This window comes from Crotalus tigris, unplaced genomic scaffold, assembly GCF_016545835.1.
Source record: "Crotalus tigris isolate CLP2741 ecotype Arizona unplaced genomic scaffold, ASM1654583v1 scf7180000018413.2111637, whole genome shotgun sequence".
Classification (NCBI taxonomy): domain Eukaryota; kingdom Metazoa; phylum Chordata; class Lepidosauria; order Squamata; family Viperidae; genus Crotalus; species Crotalus tigris.
In genome coordinates, this window is record NW_024096990.1 from 1,229,176 (window position 1) to 1,247,683 (window position 18,508).

Below are 18,508 nucleotides of genomic sequence, written 5' to 3' on the forward strand. Positions count from 1 at the left end.
ATTGGCTTAAAGCTAGCCCATATTTTCTGTATGAATAAGACTTCTTCCCTATACAACTCTGCTTCTGTCTGATCAGACATAGTAATGATCCATCAACCTTTTTTACATGTTCTTTATATAAATATGGCTTTCCTCTATATGACTGATCGTGAGTAACCAGCTGAAAATGATTTTTCCCATTGTTTTTATGATTCTTATTCTCTGCTTCTTTATTTTTATCTTTCAAAAAAAGAATTTCATTATCTTTACCTTTGTTCATGTTGCTTAGTAGTCTATATTTCACCGTAACTTGGTAGGAAGCATAAGTTCTTATTTTGAGTAATGATTTTTCTGTTAGTATTTTTTCCGTTTCTTCAGCAAGTATTATAAATCCAGAATGCTTCCTTTTCATATGGCGGGTGAGATAATCTTTGCAAGTAAATGCTGTCTCACAACTGGGACACTGATGGCAAACTATTTGTTGCTTCTTCACCAAGTATGAATTCTGCTTGTGAACTACTTGAAAAGAAAAAACAAAATTATTGGCAAAAACATGTAGAACTATTTCTATGAAGAATCTGCTATGATTTATAATTTCTACCTGAGAAGAATTTATTTTTGACAGCCCAGCAATGAAAAAAGTACACTTCAGAGTTTATAACTTTTCTTTCACATTAAAGAGTTCACTATTCTTATTATATCAATACATTATATAGTTAGATAATTTGCAATTACCCATGTTGAAACTCAACATTAAGAAAATCAAGATCATGGCATCCGACCCTCTCCATTCCTGACAAATAGATGGGGAAGAAATGGAGGTAGTGACAGATTTTATCTTCCTGGGCTCCAAGATCACTGCAGATGAGGACTGCAGCCAAGAAATTAAAAGATGCTTGCTCCTGGGGAGGAAAGCTATGGCAAATCTAGACAGCATACTAAAAGCAGAGACATCACCTTGCCAACAAAAGTACATATAGTCAAGGCCATGGTTTTCCCAGTTGCAATGTATGGCTGTGAAAGTTGGACCATACGAAAGGCTGAGCGCCAAAGAATGGAGGCCTTTGAACTATGGTGCTGGAGAAGACGCCTGCGAGTCCCCTGGACTGCAAGGCGATCCAACCGGTCTGTCCTGGAGGAGATCAACCCTGACTGCTCTTTAGAAGGCCAGATCCTGACGTTGAAACTCAAGTACTTTGACCACCTAATGAGAAGGAAGGACTCACTGGAGAAAGGCCTAATGCTGGGAAAGATTGAAGGCAATAGAAGAAGGGGACGACAGAGGATGAGGTGGCTGGATGGAGTGACTGAAGCAATAGGCGTGATCTTAAATGGACTCCGGAAAATGGTAGAGGACAGAAAGGCCTGGAGGAACGTTGTCCATGGGGTCATGATGGGTCGGACACGACTTCGCAATTAACAACAACAATTATCCATGCAGTATAAAAGTGGGTTTTAGAAATAAAGGTAATTGTTAATTGTTAATAATTTAATTTTAATTCTTTTTAGGCATAACTTCTTTGTTAGAAGATTTTACACAAGTTGTTAAAATTACATTTGAGCTCAGCAGAATGAAATGATAGACTGGACTGAACAAACTGAATATGCAAGACCCTCTTATAAAGATTTCTACATTAAAATATATGTATTAATATATCTCCATCCAAAGGTGATATTGTGAACAAGAATTTCTTCTGATTAGGTTTTATTTTCTTCATGGAAAAATATTTAAAAGGCATTAAAAGGCATTCCTACTGTAGCCTCCAATAATATTATTTAGTTTTTATTGTGTTGATGAACCAATATATCTAACAGCATAGTTGTCAAATCTGGTTAAGGCAGAAAAGATGAAAATAATATACTTGCAGTAAAAGATTTCACAAAAATTGGTAGTGTGTGGGGCCAAACAAATGTAATATATATTTATCCTATCATTATTAAAATAGCTTTCAATACCTGTGTTTGAGAGGAAAACAAGGGCAAGACTTCTAAATTTTTTTCCTCATCTATTAAAAATAAGCTCTTACTGAAGGAAAAAATATGAGCCATGGACCAATATTCATATTATGAATATAACCAATGCCAAATTTTAATGTAATAGCTATAATCATGTTGTTATTATACAATAATAGTAGAAGTACAAATTATCTCTCATCCTTCAAATAAAGTGCTACTTAAAAGTGGAATAAGAACTGGCAAAATTCTGGAAGTCACACTAACACCATGTCAAAACATCAGTTGTATCAACAGACACTGACTATGTGAAATTGTTCCTTGGTGTATTATGGCTTAGAGCCACAATTTCATTTGTAAAGCCAGTTTTTTGACAATATTTTAGCCTAGGGTCTTAAATTACTTGAATAATTAGATACTTATTTAGATACTAAATAAGGGCCATAGAAAAATTAGTTACTTATTTAGATACTAAATTTGGGAACCTCTGGTCTAGAGCTATCATTATTAATTTAAGTAATGAATCATCTAGCATTATACCATTTAGCGATTTCCATTTAGATCCCCATTTGATGCCAAGTTCCTTTCCATATTCTTCTCCATACCAAACCAGGAGCTCAGATTGAGGTTGAATTACTTTACACGTTCTGTAGTATATTTCCGCATGATACTGGAAAGCAACAAGATTTTGTTCTTCCTCATTTCTGGCACAGTTAACATACCTATTGTTAAGAGGGTGACTGATGTTAAAAGAAAAAGTTGTCATCAAAGAAACCAGGAAAGTAGATAGATCTGGGCCAGTCATTCTTTCTCAGTCCAACCTACCTCACAATATTATTGTAGTGGGGGAAAATATAAACTCACCTTGGGATACTAAATGAAAAGTGGTATATGTTGTAAATTAAATGCATACTTGTATACATACAATTGTGTTATAGTCACAGCCCTAGAATATTACTATCACTCTTGTTTCTCCCCAAAAACTGTATTTTTAATTTTTGCCCTTGCAGAGCAAAATGTATCAGTGAGATAATAGTATATTTAGAGTTACAGCGATTTTGGTCTCTGGACAAAATCCATTGAACAAAGAGGTATTTTTTGAGACCAGTTCTAATATTCCCAAATCTGGAAAGTGACAATCTGCTTTTAAATTTTGTCATGTACATTGATAATAGCATAAACTTGTGCTTGAATTTAGGATGATTTAAACAAAACTGAAACCAAGAAGTTCTGGGGAACTTCTCAGATCATGAAAGCATGAATATTTATACACTTATTTAAAAATTATTTACACTTATTTAAAAAGTAAATATGGAATAATCTAGGCCTAGGGAATGGCCAAAATGAAGGACAAACATTTTTAGAAGTCCAGATCACTTATATTCATAAGGAAAACAATGAAGACAATACATAGTATATGAAATACTAATATTAATATTTTGTATTATTTACCATTAATATTACAAATAACTGTTAGAAATTGTTGAGAATATTCGTAGCTCGGGTTGTAGATTTTGGCAGAGCACAGTTCCCTTGCTGTTTAGCTCCCATTCGTTTTATTACCAAAGTACTTGCTATGAGGTGCAGAATTCAACTGATGAGGGGATGGTTGATTCTTGTCAATTGGTGGCTCAGATAGTCCGTTTCCTTATTGGTTCATACACTGGTTCTTAGTCAATGTGTTTGTTGATGGACCCATTGGCTTCTACCACTCCCTCACCAGTTGAATTCTGCATCTCACAGCAACCAGTCACAAGACCAACTGACCTATATAAACAAGACACTTCACCCAAAAATCCTGCTGGAGATGTTACCTAGTTTGGTAATGAAATGTCCGGGAGCTAAATAGCAAGCTTGGAGAATAGACCCCTGCCAAAACAAACAGCTGTTATTCAGCTGTAGTCAAACTGTTCTTTTCAGCTATAGAAAGACCAAAGGAAGCTAAATTGGAACATTTCTGTATAATTTTTTACAGTTGTGTACTTTCTCAGGTAAAAATCACTTTTTTGTAAACAGAGAAAAAGTTTTCTATACATGGGAAGTGAAATATTTTGACCATCTGTAGTTATACAGAATTATTTCCATTAAAAAGGACACAATAAAACTTGTGGACAGAAGTATTAAAATTCCAGTACATTTTGAAAGCTACTATATATCCTGATTGTACAAACTGAACATTTCTTCAAATTTTTACTCAATATCTATCCATATTATCTGACACCATAGTTCATTTCTTTGCATTGATCTACCTCTATTATTAATCATTAGTCCACTTTAAGAAAGGAATTTCCTTTGTGCAAAATGTCATGGTTTCTCACCTTGAAAGCTTTTGATGATCCTCATATTGCACTTATCAAAGAAATTGGAAGCCATTTTCATTGTACAATGTATAATGCAAATATGGCTGAATGGCAGAAATACGCTGTTCTAGTTTTGACTTATCTGTCACTATATAATTATACCAAGTGCTTTGCAAAATATTTTCTTTGTTTCTTATAATTCAGACTTGTACAATTGTGACTATAAGTTAATTTACCTGGAATTTCATTTAGATCAATGAAACATCCTTATATATTCACAAAGTTGACATAGTACAGTACAGCTGTATTGCATGGTATTAAAATCAAGTAATGTGGCTTAGATAGTTAGCAGATTGTTTGTGCTATAGGTCTTTTCAATACTATTAAAATACTATTATACAAAAGTCTCTTTAATTTTATCAAAAAATTTTACCTCATCCAGTTGGAATTAGTTTCATTTTTTCCATCAACGTAAATGTAACAATTCTGCTCTCTGGTAATCTGTAATTATAATAAACATGATCTATGTATGTCAATGGGGAATTGACACAATAATGAATACAATTTCATTGTAATATGGTAATAATATAATGACATGTCTTGTCTTAATTAATCTCTAGTAAATGGGGAAAATGTACTAAATGTTATCACTTTTTAGTAAATGATAAGAAAATAATATCAAAACATTTCCCTGTTTTATATCTAATAAAATATTGGTTGCAACTTGCTTAATTCAAAGTGCAAAGTACCAAAAGCAATAAATCAACACAGCTTCTCTAAAGAGGGATTTCCATGGCCACACATCACAATGGAGAAAATGCTGTTTTCATGTTAACAGAATAACAGAATGACAGAATTGGAAGGGACCTTGAAGGTTTTTTAGTCCAATCCCCTGCTCAAGCAGGAAACCCTACACAATTTCAGACAAAAGGTTGTCCAATTTCTTCTTTAAAATCTCCAGCATTGGAGCACCCACTACTTCTGGAGACAAGTTGTTCCATTGATTAATTGTTCTCACTGTCAGGAAAATTTTCCTTAATTCTAGGCTGGTTCTCTCCTTGATTAGTTTCCATCCATTGCTTCCTTCTTGTGATTTGGAGAATAGGTTGATCCTCTTTTCTTTGTGGCAGCTCATTAGATATTAGAATACTGCTATCATGTCACCCGTAGTCCTTCTAGACATACCCAATTCCTGCAACTGGTTTTTATATGTTTTAACTTTCTGTCCCCTAATTATCTTTGTTGCTCTTCCCTGCATTCTTCTAGAGTCTCAACATTTTTTTTTAGACTAGCATATTTAAAGGAAAAACACTAAGCACAGAGACTTACAACCAGTGTCCAAAATTATAGATTTTGCAGTACCTCTGCAGTCATGAGATAAAAATTCAGATGCTTCAATTCTCCCCACCCACCTATCTCTCTCCCTACATCTATTCCCTTTTGGCCCTCTGCTACCCTGTGATCTACCACCCATGCTGACCTTCACCATCTTCTTGTTCTCATTGCTGATGAGGCATATGGTATGGCCTGGATTGGGGTGAATATTCCCATAATGACCCACAATTCTCAGTTAAAGATAGTAACCAGGACTGCTGGAATTGTATTTGCTCAGTGGTAGTCATGTGAGACCTTATCTTACAACCACATTGCTTAGCAATCACAATTCTGATCTCAGTTGTAATTATAATTCAGGGACTACCTATAAAGCCACATGTTACTGTAACATAAATTAGGTTTGCTCAGTCAATGAAAATGAAATTACACAAAACTCCTGTAAAATCCAAGTACTGTTATCATACCAGCCAGGAATAGCCACTGTTCGCTGCTGCTTCTTCCTCTGTCCTTGTCCCTTCGTATGGTCCAAAATGAATTCCTGGAGGCAATGTTTCACTTTCATTCCAGACTCCAAAACCAGCTCTGGGGATACTTGAAAGGCCAATTCTAAAACCTGAAGGTAAAGTGCAGCTGGCTCTATTTGCCAGTCCTAGTTCAGCTGCTGTGTCTCTGATGAAAAGTGGAGGACCATGAACAGAACACTCATCAACAAAGAATGTCAGGCAATATTCACAAACTAAGAAAGTGAAAAGAGATAAGTGAATATGGAGCCAGAGTCCAATGAATTATCCTTTGTTAAATTCAGTTTTCTACAGGCAATATATATTATGAATAATATCACTTGTTTGCATATCAATGAAGTTTATCCTGCCCATTTTTATGCCTACCAATTATTTAAACAACAGAATAGCAGATGAGTTGATATTCAAAGCTCATGAGGTGACAGCAGCTGGCTAGTCTTGTCTGCTTGTAAACTAAGGAAGGTTGGGACTTAATACTTGAAGGTAAAATTACCAGAAAATCCTAAAGCTGTAGATTAGACTGGGAAGCTGAAGAATATCCTGGCAAAGGCAATCTCCTTCTGTATATAGGAAATTTATATATGTGGAAATGCTGCATATTGTGAAAGAATGTTTGCCAATACAGCAAACAGCTTTCAAATGCTTAAGAGAACTATCCTCCATACATTTATTAAATTTATATTAAATCTATAACCATATATAAATGTTTGTTTAGGAGAAATGAAGAACAAAAATGATCATTAAAAAAGTGCCTCTCACATAAGTAATCATCATCATTTGGTTCATTTATTTCCATGTATACTTTTCTTTCTCTCTTCCGTAATCTGTAAGTGCTAACTTCTTTGTTCTGTTCTTTTTTCCTTTCCTTTTTCTTTTCAGGCACAACTTTTGTTTGGAAATCTGAAAAATAAAGTATAGCACATAAAATTCAATATTGTAATCTATATTTCCATGGAAAGCAACAAAACCTCAAGTACAAGAATGGGAATTAAATCATTGTTTTTCTCAGAATTTGTATCATGCCAAGTAAGAAGTTCAAGAATTATACAGTACAATTGTATTTTATTAATTGAATTTAGGATTAACAAACTGTAAGGCGGAAGATTTGGTAAAAAATTTGGGATGATCCATTATATTATAGGGGAAGTAAGAAGACAGACAAAATGTAGTACCAATATTGGAGAATACATCTAAAGGGCAACAAGAATTGACATCAGTAAATGTGTACAGAATACCTGAATCATGTTTACACTGACAGAAATCAGTACCAAATTATCTGCTTTATTAATCAGATTTTCAAGTATAGACATGCATTGTCAGTCCATTGAATGAAGTAGATTAAGATACTTTCTCAGGTTCCGAAACAATTTTCCCAAGAATTTCACTTTGTAGGACTAAAACATACATGAATTAATTACACAATAAATGCAATGTATCTTACAATTAAGATCAGTCTATTCTTGCATATACATATGCTAAATTAATAAATAGGCATTACAACATTAAGTTCTGCAGCAAAGGCATGTGAACATATTTGTACATGGATGTATGTTGTCTACTAACTTTACTAAAAAAATTTTTATAGTAAGAATAGTTTTAAAAAGGCATTCTGCTGCTGCAATATGAACATAAATAGTTGCTTTAAAGGATAGCCAATATGTACATATGCATGGCCAAACATGCTGAGCACTACCCTTTTTCTTTTGAATCTGAAGCTCTGCTACCAGATTCAGTTTTAAAGGCAAAATTTAAATTGTATAAAGCAAAGATGTTTCCCTATTGCTCCTAAATGTTCCTGTACAGAGAATGGGCAGCTGGCAGTAATTCAGTCTAAATTTCTGTATTCTACTCTTATAGCTTCCAATAGCACCTCAAAGGTCACAAAAGATGATCACATGACCCTGTAGCCATCATAAATATCAGAAAGTTGCCAATTTTGATCATGTGACTATGGGGATGCTGCAACAGTCATGTTAAAAACTGTCATGTCACTTTTTTCAGTGCCGTTGTAACTTTGAATGATCATTAAACAAACTATTGTACGTTGAATACTACCTGAATTGTTTGATTTTTAAAACATTTTAAAAAAAACATTGAACAATGAATTCCAAAGGAATACAGTACCTTGGTTTCCAATCAATTGTATGTTGATTCCACTAATAACAGCTTTGATCTTGACCAATGTCAGCCCTGTGACACTAGTGAGGTGGAGCTAGTGAACCATATTCTTTTGTTTTTTATTTTACAAAGATATTTGGGAAATACTGATCACATCCCAGTCACAAAACCATATTCTATTCCAGGGCTTTTCAACCAGTGGTACAGGTACCACCTGTGGTACATTGGCACCTGGCAGGTGGTACACGACCATCCTAGAAAAGTGGTAGCGGGGGAGGGGAATGAGCTGAACCAGTGGCAGCATCGCACAAGCCTAAGTGAGAGACGGCTGGAGCTGCAGGGCTGTCAGGGTTCAGCAGAAGCGCCAGGATCAGCGCTTCCTTGGGGCTGTCAGTGCTCAGCGGAAGCGCCAGGATCAGTGCCAGGCTCCAGCTGGAGCTCGGCACTGGTCCTGGTGCTTCTGCTGAGCTCAGAAAAAGCACCGATCAGCAGGAATGTTGCAGCCTCTCCAGGGTCTTGTGATTTACATTCAGATGCTTGGCAACTGATTCATATTTATGACGGTCACAGTGTCCCAGGGTCATGTGAAGTGACCAAAACCTGCTGCAACCACCCAGCAGACGGGGGAAATAAAAACCAAACACCCCCACCCCACCCCTGCTGCCAATCCTCAACAGAAATGCTCACAACAATGAAAACCTCGGATAGGAGGAAGAGTGCGGCTGGGCGGGCAGGCAGGTGTCTTGCTCGGCTGTGGCTTGGGGGGCACTTTTTTCAGTGCCATTGTAACTTTGAACAGTCACTAAGTGAACTGTTGTAAGTCGAGGACTACCTGTACTTTATCACTTTTTTCCTTTTTTGGTCATCAAGTTTTTGACACCTTGCTAGGCGACTGGTGGTACTCAGATGTTGCCATATCCTAAAAATGGTACAATGGGTGAAAAGGTTGAAAAGCCCTGGTCTATGCTTCCCATCTCCTATGAAATCAAAGGTTGAGTATTTTGAACAGCATAGCAAAGTTTTGTGCCATTGTTTGCCTCTCATACCTCCAGGTACAATTTAATATGCTGAACCTCTGGTAAAGGTTTGTGTTCGTTTTTAGTTTTTATTAGAAGTTTTACAATCAAATCTTATCTTGCATTGTAACAGACTCTTAAGTATATTACAATTATCATGTTTTTTATCATTATTTCCAGCATTGTTATTTGTCTATCTTAACACAGGATGACTGAGGTACTATATATGAGTTAATATTATCTAGTAAGTGTTGCATCCTGCCACTCCCATGCTACATGATTCACATCTTTCACAGTACTACTGTAGTGACTTGATGAATTTGTATCATCTTGAGCAGCTGTAACAAAATAACATAAAATCAGTTATTTTGCCAGACTGATACAATGATATTTTTTTACTTACATAAAATACAACCTTTTAAGCGACACTAGTTATATGTTACCACTTTAAAGGGCCACTAAAGGTATTATAATGAACAAACATTTATTTTTCTTAACTAGTTCTTAACAGCCGTGAAGTCTGTTTTAAAATTAACAGCGTGCATAGCACTTAAACATGTGTTTTTGTCAATTTTCGTGATGTTTTGCATTTGGATTGCAAGTTCTCTATTGTTGATTACCTCTGAAGCAAGAGTTATATTTTATTACATTTCAATATCTTGCAAACTTTCAGATATTTTTGTTACATTAAGATTATTTCGATAGCTTACCTATAAGTGTTGGTGTCCATTCCTCATCTGATTCAGAGGATTCATTTGCAGTCTTTAAGGGTCGGCATGCATAGTACATAAATGCTGGTTTAGGAGTAGGAAGACCTAATAAAAATATTAGTTATCACTTCTCAGGGAATGTGTTTAATGCTGCACTTTTTTTTTTACTGATTCCATGTTTTTCTGTTCTGCTGAGGATAGCATAAGGCATAATCACAATTATAGTGATAATTGAAAATAGGGAATTTTTCTCATTCTGGGCAACATATGTCCTTTTAAAATGCACCTAAAAGTGGCAGAATTAGCAAAACCCAATCAGATTAGACTAACTTTTTATGCAACACAGGATTATTGTTTTGTGCCTTAAGTTTTATATTGGCATACTTCTCTATTTCTTCAAGGATTGGACATGGTTATTTTGCTATCTCCTTATAGTGTGAATCAATTCATTGATTTGCTGAAGGCAATCCATTGTATCCAAACTTGGAAGGAAATTGTGCTCATGCTTCCTAAGGACAATTTCAGTATCTTCCCTCATGGGCCACTTATTAACCTCTTATTAATATTATTTGCTGTTTGTGGTTTAAGATGTTGTGTGTACATAGCCATAATCTCTAGAGTACGTCATTCAGATGAAACTTTACATTTTAATGTATTAAATTGTATGGCTTTGCTGAAGTTAGGACTGTAATAAAGGATGAAAATATATTTCAGCACCCAGTGACTTATTTTCCCATGAATATTTGATTTTAACATATGTATATCTGAATTCTTTGATGTTTCTCCTTTTGTATGGTTTCAGAACATGGGTGAACAATTCAATAATTAGTATTCTGCTCACCTAATTGAATCATAAAGTCGTAATTATGTTTCATGTTCTTATAACGTAATTTCTCCCATTCTCCCATTTCAGCCCACTGTTCTTTAGGAAAATAGATGGAGATGTCTTTAAACCTATCTTCAACCTAGTACAAAAGAGGACAGTTATATATATTACATGTTTACATTTTCTGCTTAAACAAATAAATGCCAAAGTTGGGTTACAATTTATCACCATTTTGAATAAATTTTAATTTACATTTAACAACACAGAGCTATTAATCAGTGGATCTGACACAAAGGATTGGGAATTGTTCTTAAAATACTAGATATATAGGTTAGGTAACTTTAGGTAGTCACTCTTTTGCAGCCCAACCCACCTCATAGGGTTCAGCTTAGCCGTTATCTGAATTCACATTTGATTGGACTTCATTGCTCTAATTGACCATTTTCAATAGAAAAGTAATTGCAGGATAATGTGCATTATACTATCATTGTATATGATACTATCAAACACTCTAATAAAATTTTTGCTCTTTTTTGCTAATTACAAGTCCAAATGGCACAAGACTAAAACTGCCACTGATCCAAAATTATATATATATATATATATATATATATATATATATATATACACAAATTTCTTTTTCTGACAAAGAGTTAAAGAATTAAATTGGGGGGCTGCAAGGCAAAAGAGATTGTAAAAAGTAAAACTGCAATATAGCAGTTAAAATGTCAAGGTGTAATCAATCAGACATCTGTCTGAAAAACTTCCTGCATATATATATAATTGTATATATGTTTTCTGAGATTTTCGCGGGTTTGTATGTAGGTCTTTGGTTACTCAGGTTTTCTCCCGGGTCAGGTGGTGGATATCCTCCCCATAGAGATACAATATTTGTTTTCTGAGGTTTTCGCAGGTATTTGCATGCAGGTCTTTGGTTACTCGGGTTTTCTCTAGACACTTCCAATTTGACGCAGAAGAAAACCTGAGTAACCAAAGACCTACACACACACACACACACACACACACCAAATGCTCCCCTAAATAAGGTAAATAAATAAAACTTCAACAGAGAAATTTCTCAGTTTTTCTTGCAAAGGTTTACATAGGTTTCCCTAGATTCAAATCTCCAGTTCAGCTAAATTAAGCTTGTCTTTTAATAAAGTTTGTCTGTAAAAATGCTACCAGATTCCTGATTTTGTGACCATACTCACAGCTCTATTCCTACAATGTACGATATCTATTCCCAGATAACTAACTGTACATAACACAGCATACTAAACCCTATCACATTCCTTGTAATTTTTAAATATAAAAATTTATTTCCTATCTTGAAAAAAAAAGTTGACATCTTTAAAAGCAGTAAGCATATCAGTTTGTTTCTGTGGAGTTTTAGAAACACTTATTATTCCCTCACCTTGGACTTTTGTCCACTTTTCTTATTAGTCTGCTTTTTGCTCCTATCTCCAGAATTCTTTTTCTTGGTACCTTTCTTTATCCCACCTGCCTCAATATTTATTGAAACATCAGATGACCTTGTAGTTTCTCCTATCAAGGACTCTCCTGCCCAAATCCTTGGATCAGTCTCCAAGTTCTCTATAGGAACACATCCTTCACTTTCAGCTGCTTTTTCTCCTGCAATATTATTTTTATCTAATATTTCTCCCCTCAGCCCTTGGGCTCCTGCCCCACTTGAAGTATCTTTGCTCTGTCCCTGGGACTCAGCCTCCATTTGCCTCAGCCCCTGAACTTCCATCCTAGAGGGATTTACTTCCTCTATTCCCTCAACCCCAGGTGGTCTCTCCTGCCCTGTTTCGTGGGCTTCTGCCCCAATTGGCAATTCCCCCCACTCCCTCTGAGATTCTGTCCCCGTTGGCATCTTTCCTCCAACTTCACCCCAGCGGAATCATCTATACGGGATCAAATCATCAGGCTTTGTCTTGTTAAGTGCTTTTCTCCATTAAATGTTAGATTTCCTTCCCCCACCTCAGTACTGGGTTACCCAGAAGCCAACCCAAAGTTGCCCCTTTCAGCCCCCCCTGCTCCACACGGAATGAGAGACCCTTCCCAGCTCCTTTCCCGCCTTCGAAGAGAAGCCCGCTAAAACGACGCACAACCAATCAGCGCCAAGCACGGGCAGGTTATGGCCAGTCATTGAAAAGCGCGGGAAAAAAGATCCGAATCTCTCGCTGCTGCGGGGATGATGGAATTCGCCTCAGAGCATTAAGAATGAGATACAGTATATATTTCTAGCCAACGGAAATCCGTGACTAATGTATATAAATCACAAAGATCGGTTTTCTCCAATTTGTTGCCTTCCAAATGATTTCGACTTTCATCATCGCCCGTACTGGGGGACAATGGGGGAATGAAATCCGGAACACTGAAAGGCATTACATTGGTGACAAGTGGGTTTTCAAAAAATGTGTGTGTACAGCACACGTGCACATACATCACCACAACCTAGTTCAAAAACTAGAATTCAGACATACAGTACAATGTGAGCTATTTACAAAGGAGGTTCCTTTGGAAGAAATCCAGAGTATTTTTTTTTCCTGTCATGGTGACTGGTTGAAGCATCACTCTGGTTTGGGTTTAATGTATGTTAAATCAGCCAAGCTGTCTATTTAGGGGGGCATGAGTTAACAACGTGATTTGCAAGGCAGCTTTCTCACCTTAAACAAAGTATCCTTAAATTGCTGCATTGCAAAGAGACTGAATTTCAACACTTGTAACTCAGCTAGGAAAGCCATGAGCCATGTTGACTGAGGATGGCAAAAGGTGTCATCTGTTCATCTATGCAGAAGCAGCTTCCAAATGGTGTTTTTAGCCACTGATTGCATGTTTGCCTAGTGTGTTGCAAGAATTTAATTTGTGTGGCTACTTTATTGGGTCACTCAAGCACAGAAAATTGGGTTAGGTTGGATAAACTATGGTTAACTATGGCTAAATGCATCATAAAAATGGCCTCTTGAGTAAGAAAGCTCTTGGATCATCAGTATCAATATTTATCCAGTGAATGCCCAGCAGAAATTAAAAAAAAAAAGATTTAAAGACACAAAAACAGAATGAAGAAAATAACAAAATTATCTGGGAGAGGCTTGGTCAGCCCTGCAGCTTCTTGATTTCAGAAGCTGGTCTTGCTACAATTCCTTTTTTGGGTAACATTAAAAGTCCCCAAAATGGACTTTGTTTGAACTGAAATTGGAACAGATTTACACTATTGCAAGACAACCATGTGGTGTCACTGTAACATCAAGATGAGCATACAAGTGGAGAGTACAAATAATGTAGAGTTTTTGAAATTTCTTGGGTGGCTCTTTGATTTCTAAATAAATTAACCTCCTTTCTGATGCATTTTTTTAAAGCCACCTCTTAACATTATGAAAAAACTAGCACTGTGAAAGCATTTAACCAGCAATTTCAAATAACAATCAAGGCCACAATCGGGATACAACTTATTTGTTAGATTGTGTATTAATTAATGCCATTAACTATCACTTAATTCCTAGAGCCATCTGCTCAGCCATGACTCTGGACAGCCTGATTGACTGATGAGGTGCCTTCAGGTTAATGCTAATTCCTGAGCAACTGTGCCACTTTGGATAGTGAGATGGGCAGGATATAAATTTGATAAAACTACAAAACTAGACATTTCCAGGATGATTGGTCCTCAGCCTGGCTCGTTATTAGGTCTCTCAGTGACACATTCATTATTGTTGTACTTAATCTGAGTCTATCCACCTTGTTTTCTTGACCATCCATTCTTCATCACTGGAGTCTTGAAGAAGATATTGGACAATCCCTTGTATGAAATGGTATTGGGTCTCCTGCTTGAGCAGTGGATTGGACCAGAAGACCTCCAAGATCCCTTCCAACTCTGTTATTCTCCAACACCAACGTTCAAAAGTATCAATACTTTTTCTATTTTTTGCTTCAAAGTCCAATTTTTATATCCAGAGATTGTTACAGGAAAAAACCTTGTGGACACAATACTAAGCTTTGTAGGTGCAATTACTTTATAGTATCTAAATACATTAAAGCCACTAATAAAAAATTATATCAGGGATATCATTATACTCTGTCTTATATTCAGGAATTCAAAGTGATATACATAGTGATTTTCATATTTTTCATTAAAACAAACCTGAGAAGTGCTTGGGCCGAGAAAGCATAACTGTTCGAAAATCACCCAGTGACCTTGCGTGACTGAAGATCTTACCTGGTGACACCTTAATCACTATATCAATTAGCTCTACACTGGTTGTAAAATAGGAATATAAAACCAATAGCCTTCCAGATATGTTAACCTATAAGTACCGGTAGTTCTTGACTTATGTCCCACAACTGAGCCCAAAATTTCTGTTGCTAAACAAGACAGTTGTTAAGTGGGTTTTGTCCCATTTTATGACCTTTATTACCAGTTATTAAGTGAATCATAATTGTCAAATTAGTAACATAGTTGTTAAGTGAATTTGGCTTCCCCATTGACTTTACTTGTCAGAAGGTTGCAAAAGATGATCACTCTGCGCTGCAATAATCATAAATGAGTCAGTTGCCAAGGGTCTGAACTTTAATCACGTGATGGGATGTTGCAAAGGTCGTAAGTGTGAAAAACAGTCATAAGTCACTTTTTCAGTACTGTTGTAATTTAAAACAGTCATAAGTGAATGGTTGTAAGTCAAGGACTATCTGTATACACATTTGTTTTCAGTACCAGAGTTGGATGGAACCAATAGCCTTTCTGGATAAAATGAACTAACATAATTCCAAGCATTTTTCATTTTGCTCTTTTAATTTAGAAAAAAAGAATATTTTTGTTGTAAATTTTAAATAATTGGAACTCAGAAATCTTGCCCTATATGCTGCAAATCATCCTAAAGTCTAACAGTAAATTAGGATATTTTTTGTGTCCAGGCTTAATCTAACATTTATAGCAGTGGTTCTCAACCTTTCTAATGCCGCGACCCCATAATACAGTTCCCCATGTTGTGGTGACCCCCAACCACTTATACATCACTGGGTCCCAGGGGCGTGGCCAAAGAAAAGGGGGAAAAAATGGTGGACAGCCTTGTTTAGTGACCCCCGTGAAATGGTTGTTCGACCCCAAATGAGTCAGTTGCCAAATGTCTGAATTTTAATCACGTGATGGGATGTTGCAAAGGTCGTAAGTGTGAAAAACAGTCATAAGTCAGGTTGAGAACCACTGATCTATAGGGTGGTCATCCATTCGGAGAAACTGATGATGACCCTTTCAATTTAGATTTTGATATAAGGCAATATTGGATGAAGGTTGAGATATACAGGTAAGAAAGACAGAAGCTGAAGGGATATACAGTGATAATGATGGATGTAAAAATTAATTTCAACATTGTAATTCTTTTTGGGCTATCAAATAAAATATTTATTAATCACCCTATAGTGAATCCTGGAGCTTTTTTATTACCTGAAAGATAATAATGGTATTCATAATTCTATATAAATGAACTTCCTTTGTTTAAATAATACTGAAATACTGATAAAAGGTTAGATGACAAGGTTGCTGATATTTTCTTAGTACCAGCAAACTAGATTAGTGATAACAAACATGTAATTAAAAAAAAATCAAACTATTCTGGAAATATAATGGCCATAGCTTTCCAATAGACCTTATCCAGATTATAAGCAAACCTTTTTTATGATTATTCTTTTAAAATGCCTAAAATCACAAAATGTATTATTTTCACTTTATGAAAATTGTTGCTAAAAGCAACCTATAAATGGGACAACAGTTTTATTTCCAGAGTCCTGAATTCAAATATGACAATAGGAGAAGCACATGAATCAACTAAGAGAGTTATAAAGATACTTTATCAAAATTTCTTCTTTCCACTCCAAGCATAATTGTGCAGTAATGGTGCAGAATATTGCAATACAAGAACCTATTATTTTCACAGTCTGATAACTTAGATGATTATGTATTTCTGCTTATCATTCTTCTGCATAGGAAAAGGTAATATATGTCCTAGAATAACTACAGCATATATAGGATCATTCATTGTTCAGGTAATTGTGTTTTCATAAGACGTTTCATTAAAAAAAATCTTTTAGCCTATTTTTCATTATGGCTTGGTTTTTATATCGTATTTCACTTATTTATCTAATTAACTCGCTTCTGATTTGCAGAATACATTGAATTATAAATTAAACAGGTTGGATTAGCCCAACATGATATGGCCCCAAAGACTCATCAAGGTTAGGATGTTGCTTAAATGCAGCTGCTACATTTTTAATAGAGCAGTGCAAGCATCTGGCGAGCCTAAGCCTGTGCAATTCATTAGTCTAATGAAGAGACAAGCAACCAGATCAATTTCAGATGTATCAAACTTCATTAAACAATCTTACCATCAGCAGCATAAGCTGGGACTGACAGGAACTGAAGTTCAAAATATTTGGAAGACCACCAAGTTACCTATGCTGCTATACTGATAGAAGGCAAAGTCTGCTTCAAACCAAGCTCAGCTCTAGATAACTAGATAGCTTTAGTGGACTGCAATTTTACCAATAAAGGAGAATATTTGTAGCTCAGGGTTGAAACAAGGATTCTGACATGGTTCAGAAAAGAAACAGCTTTTCAAAGAACTTTGAGGCTTATTTACCTTAAAGAATCCTTTTATTTCTGCATAGCTTCGGCACATAGAAAGTTAAGCCAAAAACTGAATCCTCCCTCCCCCAATCACCAGTAACAAAGCATAAGTCACTCCTTCATTTTACAGTCATCAATCACATTCTCCAATTAATGTGAAGGGTAAAGTGCCTCTCCCATTACAGCTGACCTTGGCAATGCTGTGCTGAGATATTGTTATGGTTAGCTAGCATATTTTCGCATCCACTAGGCTAGTATGTCTGCTTTAACTCTAGAAGTGATATGCAGGCTAAATAAAACATGTTTGCTTCTTCATATATATGGCAAGCAAGAACATCCGATGTTAACAGTCTTGACAGATTCCTTGATGCTCTCTGCGCTTGGTTGTATTCATGCAGACATTTAATTATTCAAACTAGCACTGATGTTATCTATTTTGGGTAATGAAACTTCCCCATTAACCAACCAAGCTCAGAAAGGATCAAGAACCACCACCCCCTGCAATTTTGTGGCAGCAATACGGAAGTGGGTTTCCATTGCCTTTTTTTTCTTTTACTTCCCTGTTGATTCCCATCCGAGTGCTGTGCTAACCAGGCTCAATCCACTCAGTTTCCCACTCCAGAAACTCACCTTGGTTCTGAGATGATGCAACATACAGAGGGATAATTAAGAATGAGTTGTTCAGAACATACGACTTTACGACTTTAAAAATACCTGCAGAAGAATACTCTTCTAATCAGATTCACAACTGTCTGGGTCTGCTTTTCACAAAGATATGACAAACATTAGGAACACATTTTGTGCATATAATTATGAGCATGAGAACAATACAATCTAAGACTAAGATGAAAGGATGTCTAAACTAACTCAGAGGAGGAAAAAAATACCATCCCAACAGCTTGCCCCACATAATTGGGGGGACCATTTTGGTAGTACCTATGCTTGAAAATTTGCTTGCTATTGCTTCTAATAAGTGGGGGGGGGGAGGAGGGGAGGTGGTGAAATTAGGACCAAGGAACTGAACTTTGCAGCTTTGAGAGGCTGAGATTTTTTTTAAAGAGATGTAAAGTGCAATACTGTAAATTCAAGTATGGATGGAAAACAGAAAAACTGCACTATTCTACCATA

At 36.0% G+C, this 18,508-nt stretch overlaps 1 protein-coding gene across 1 annotated transcript; it reads right to left on the reverse strand.

The window, feature by feature from the left end:
• Position 1: 1 nt before the first annotated feature.
• Positions 2–12,727, reverse strand: LOC120312043 (histone-lysine N-methyltransferase PRDM9-like; the record flags this gene model as incomplete). Its single annotated transcript, XM_039352247.1, has 8 exons — positions 12,173–12,727; positions 10,774–10,897; positions 9,933–10,037; positions 6,848–6,988; positions 6,032–6,303; positions 4,666–4,733; positions 2,473–2,654; positions 2–498 (listed from the first exon to the last, which is right to left on the reverse strand). Coding segments are annotated over exons 1-8 (1,851 nt in total), but the record flags the coding sequence as incomplete, so codon positions are not given.
• Positions 12,728–18,508: the final 5,781 nt, after the last annotated feature.